This window comes from Mesitornis unicolor, unplaced genomic scaffold, assembly GCF_000695765.1.
Source record: "Mesitornis unicolor isolate BGI_N332 unplaced genomic scaffold, ASM69576v1 scaffold20848, whole genome shotgun sequence".
Classification (NCBI taxonomy): Eukaryota; Metazoa; Chordata; class Aves; order Mesitornithiformes; family Mesitornithidae; genus Mesitornis; species Mesitornis unicolor.
In genome coordinates, this window is record NW_010201394.1 from 16,298 (window position 1) to 20,951 (window position 4,654).

Sequence of the window (4,654 nt, forward strand, 5' to 3'; positions counted from 1 at the left end):
AATGAAGGCTAATCAGGAAGTTCTGTGAACTTCATGTATATATTCATTCTGTGTTTACACACATCTTCTAATCCGACACCATAGGTACTTGTGTAACTTTTAGTGAAGAAGCTCTCAGGTATTTGAATTGTTCTGTTGTTACAGTTTACCTGCTGTCTTTTCCTGTGTGGGAAGCAGTGAAGGCACAATTGACATGTTCTGCATTTTCCTATATAAATACTTAATGTCTCTTCATTGAAAGCGTATCATTCTTTATAATGACTTGTAGTATTTATGAAAATGAGGCATTGGAAAGTTCTGCTGAGACCATCACTTGCAACTTTTTTTTTTTTTTTGTAATTCAGTAGTACTTTTACAGAAATGTTCGGGGGCTGGGGGGGAATGGAAAGACTGGGTAATCAAATGGTTTATTCAGGTTTTTTTAATCCCTTAACCTATTTTGGGGGGGTATAGAAAGTGACTAGATTAAAAATAAGTTTTAAAATAAAAGTTGTATTTATCAAAGTCTAAAGAAATGAAAGAAATGTTTTCGTTAGATTTTGTGGTTTTTCACTAAAAATGAAAGAAGGTACAGACCAATAATTCTTCAATAATTTTAATAGTAGATTCAAATCTATTTCTACAGTACTTAGGCTAAGTTGTACAGTATTAGTTATCCGTGTCTAAAGCAGCATCACTACATTCTGTTCTGCAGCATCAGGATGTAATTCAAGAAACTATACCAAAACAAAAACTAAAAACTGAAGCATGTGCTTTTCCAAATGTGAGTGTAAGCAAACAAATTAAATTGGGTGGCAAAACCCCTTGAATTTCTTAACTGTAAGTGAAAATATTGCGGAAACTGCTTAAAAATCCGTATTTTTTTTGTTAGGGTACCTACTTGGAGTCTGTGTGGGTCTTAGGGTCTACTTGAGGTCACTTCTCAGTTAAAAAGCCAAACAAGCTCCTCCTTGCTTTCTGAAGGATTGAGCTATTGTAGAAGCTGTGAAGTGTTCAGTATAACAAAATTGTGTTTGCATTACAGTAATGTTTTAGTTTTCAACCAAGGCTGAGGCTACAACTATGCAAGATCAAACTGCAATTTAAGTTAAGGGGGAAAAATAAAAAGTAAATCGTTTACATAACAATACTTGTCAGTGCTTACAGCAGTGTCTAAACCAGATAACCTACTTAATCACTGAGGGTTTTTCAGCTAGTATGACTAAAGACTGTAAGGAGAATTTGTGCCTTAGGCAGTAAGTTCATCTGGCATGTGCTTTCTCACAGTGTGCTCAGAATTGTATTGCTTTGACTTTATTTTTAGCTGGCTGAAGTTAAAAAAAAACAAAACAAAACAAAACCTCCAGCTATTGGCATTGCAGGGGACAGTGATGGGGATGTGAAAAATACCAATTTAGCCATATAATAATTCTGTTAATGCTTTTAATTTATACTTAGATTGAAAATATTAGAAGAAAACATAACTACCTGCCTTTCATCATGGAATTATTAAAGACTCTAGCAGAGCACCAGCAGTTAATACCATTAGTAGAAAAAGTGAGTATTTCCTATCCAACTTCTAAGAAACAGTGTATTACTGTAATTCTTCATATCTTCCACTTGAAATTAAAAATGCAGTCAAATATCTTGGAAGCATAAATGGTATGGGTCAGTTTATTTAAACCGCTACGTTCAGATATATTGCTACCTTTCCTGATAATCCATTGCAGCTCTCAAGAGGCACAATTCCAATCGAGATTGTGGGACCAACCAGCTTTGCACTATTATGCAAAGACAAACTGTATGTCCCCTTTGATAACCTAAACAAATTTTTCTAATGGTGATATAGGAAAAGGCAATTCAATATCAGCAAAACAATCCTATTATAGGACATAAGCTGCTACAATACAGGAGAGACATGATTTGGGCTTTTCTACACAGGAAATTAAAAGTCCTATTCAAATTGTGATGGGTAACTCCAGTTAGTATGCGGTAGAATTCTCCATACCATCTTGATATCCCTTTTTGAACTGAAGATTATTTAAATGTATGCATACACAGACATGTATACATGCAAGATTGATCTCTTTTGCCAACCTGGACTCTCTTAATACTAAATTTTGCTGATTTATCTCGCTATTAACACTAGATGGCAACCTTTGCACAGGGGCTTTGGTAATTTGGGTAGCTTGAAATCTGTTTGTTTCTCTTTTATACTGAATTACTGGCCCATTGTTTTCCCCTTTTAAAGATGCCTAGCTATTAACATTGATTTGCTATTAAGGTTTGTAGAAAGGCTTGTTTATTACAGCGTGTCTCTCACTTTGGCAAGGTTATTAAACTGCATGGCTAGTCAAGTACTTGAATTCTAATAAGGTCAGTGCTGGCTTGCATATCTACTCGTATGCTGTAGGCAATGTCCCTAATTTTGAACTTACACTGGAAAAGGATCTTTATATTATTATAATGAAAAAAGAGCTAAATATGATGAGTATGTTCCTTAGCTGAATTTACTTGGGAAAGTATGTTTGCAGACCAGTAGTTTATAAGACAGTAACTTTTGGATTCAGTTTTCAGTCTTTTTCTTCTTTGGGTGACTTGGGGAGTTTTAATCCAGTTTAATGTTAATAAGTTAATTATAACATCATCAAGCTTCTTTTACAAGTAAATTTCCAGTGGATCTGAGCAGCTGGTGATAACAGGTCTTAATTCTAAATCACTGATCTAGTTCTGTTCAATAAGTAGTAACAAGCAGAAATCAGATTATTATTAGTATTATGGCTAATACTGCATCTGAATTGTCGTCTCTTCTTGCCTAATCTATTTTCAATAAATTCGTAAGGAAGAAAATGCTAGTTCCATGTCAATTTGAACTATCAATTGATACAAGTTATATGATAATCTCTTCACAAACATCTTGGTAGGAGGTGGTGTAGGATTTTTTCCCCTCTGCTCTTTTGAAAGATCTAAAAAAGCAAGATCTTGGTTGCTTCAGAGTTTAATTTATGGTAACTAATATATTGGAATGCAACATGTTCTTGTGACAAAAAAATGTTTTCCTTAGGAAGAGTTATTTCTATGTTAGATGAAATGAATGTGGAAGTACGAAACATGAAGGTTAAATTATTTTTATGAAACAGTGCTTTTTTCACTTCTTTTCTCCTATGAAAGTTACCTTATCTTATAGTTTCTTTCATATTATATGTTTAAACCTCTGTGTATTCTTAAAGGCTTTATATATGAACGTAGTAAAGTAGCAGCAGGGTACTTCTGAAGGGTCTAAATATACATTTAAAGTGTCTCTTCCTACAGCATATTTTGTTGAATGTTCAAAAATGTAATGAGTAGGCAAAGCTCCAAAAATAAGATTTCTGTCTTATCATAGCTTAATGTCATCTCCCTCTGTTTTCTAGGCGAAAGAAAAACAGAATGCCAAGAAAGTTCAGGAGGCCAAGTGAAGATGACTTTGCAAAATACATACAATTATGTGCTTCTGAAACTATTTTCATGACAACAAATAAAACTTTTCATAAACTTTCAATTTTGTCCAGCGCACGTTTGACAATTGTAACAGTTTGTCTTGTACTGTATGCACGGGTCTTATTTTCTTCCTTCCCCTGCATCTTGTGCATGTAGTACTGCTAAGTAATGTTCAGGTTCTCTTGGTCGGATTCAGTATTTAAGTCTATCTGATTTCTGAAAACTTGGGAAGTGCACCTAAAAACGTGCAAGGAAAATGTACCCATTTTGTCCCACTTGAATATATCATGATACAAATGGCAGAGTTTAAGTATAAGCATGAGCTTTCTTTGCTCATCCCTACTAACAATTATAATACTCTCCAACTGTTCAGTGACATACCCTGTGTCTTTGTTTGTATGAAGTATGCGTCTAATTTTTTTACAAAATTGAAAAGTATGAATTTAGCTGTAGAAACATTTGCAAAGACCAATGTATAATCTCAAAAGAGCTGCATTGCTTTAGTAGAAAAGATAATAAATATTCCCATTTTTATTTTGGCAAACTTTCTTCTGTGGTATTTTATTATTGGATAAGATGATTAGGTTACGTATTGGAGCTCATCAGCTTTGTGACTGAGTATATGCATTCTAAATTTGGGTTAGAAAGAAGGCACGCTGTTCTTTTGGGGAGCCAGTATTCTTGGATGAAAGGTAGTACTAGTCTAGAGTTTGTTAAATTTAAGACTTTAAAGCAGTGATTTTTAATTGACCCTGGGTGGTGATTTAATATAAGAAAAAAGATAAATGGAAGATGCTTGAACTGTCTTCCACAAACCAAAGGGAATGTCTGAGGAATGGATCTTGCATGGCATCCTACCTTCTTAGTGCTGCTCATATGTGAACTCTGAATAGGCAAATTGTTCTGGTAAGGATAGTAACAGGCCATTGTAAGAATACATAATACTTGAATTACTGAAATGCACACTGAAAATTACTGAAATACACTGTTAGTGTATAGTGTATAAATTCTTCTAGAAAACTTCCAGTTTTTTCCTAGAAGACTTGGACAAGAAATAAAAAGGAAAACAAGCAGAAGAACTTGGATTGTTTGGAAGATGTTTAAAACCCAGTAAAAAGTGTTTCTTTCACTTATTTTGCTTATAGACATACCTTATTGAACTCTGAGGTCCTTTGGTCTTGTGAGCTTGTATGAT

General features: G+C 34.1%; 1 protein-coding gene across 1 annotated transcript in view; it reads left to right on the forward strand.

The window, feature by feature from the left end:
• UCHL5 (ubiquitin carboxyl-terminal hydrolase L5) overlaps positions 1-4,003 on the forward strand; it is a gene marked incomplete at its 5' end in the record, with an annotated part of 20,191 nt that extends 16,188 nt beyond the window's left edge. Inside the window, 2 exons of the mRNA XM_010190071.1 lie at positions 1,438-1,536; positions 3,393-4,003. Coding sequence (XP_010188373.1) covers positions 1,438-1,536; positions 3,393-3,437 — 144 coding nt within the window. The remainder of the gene's footprint in view (positions 1-1,437; positions 1,537-3,392) is intronic.
• Between the last annotated feature and the right edge of the window lie 651 nt (positions 4,004-4,654).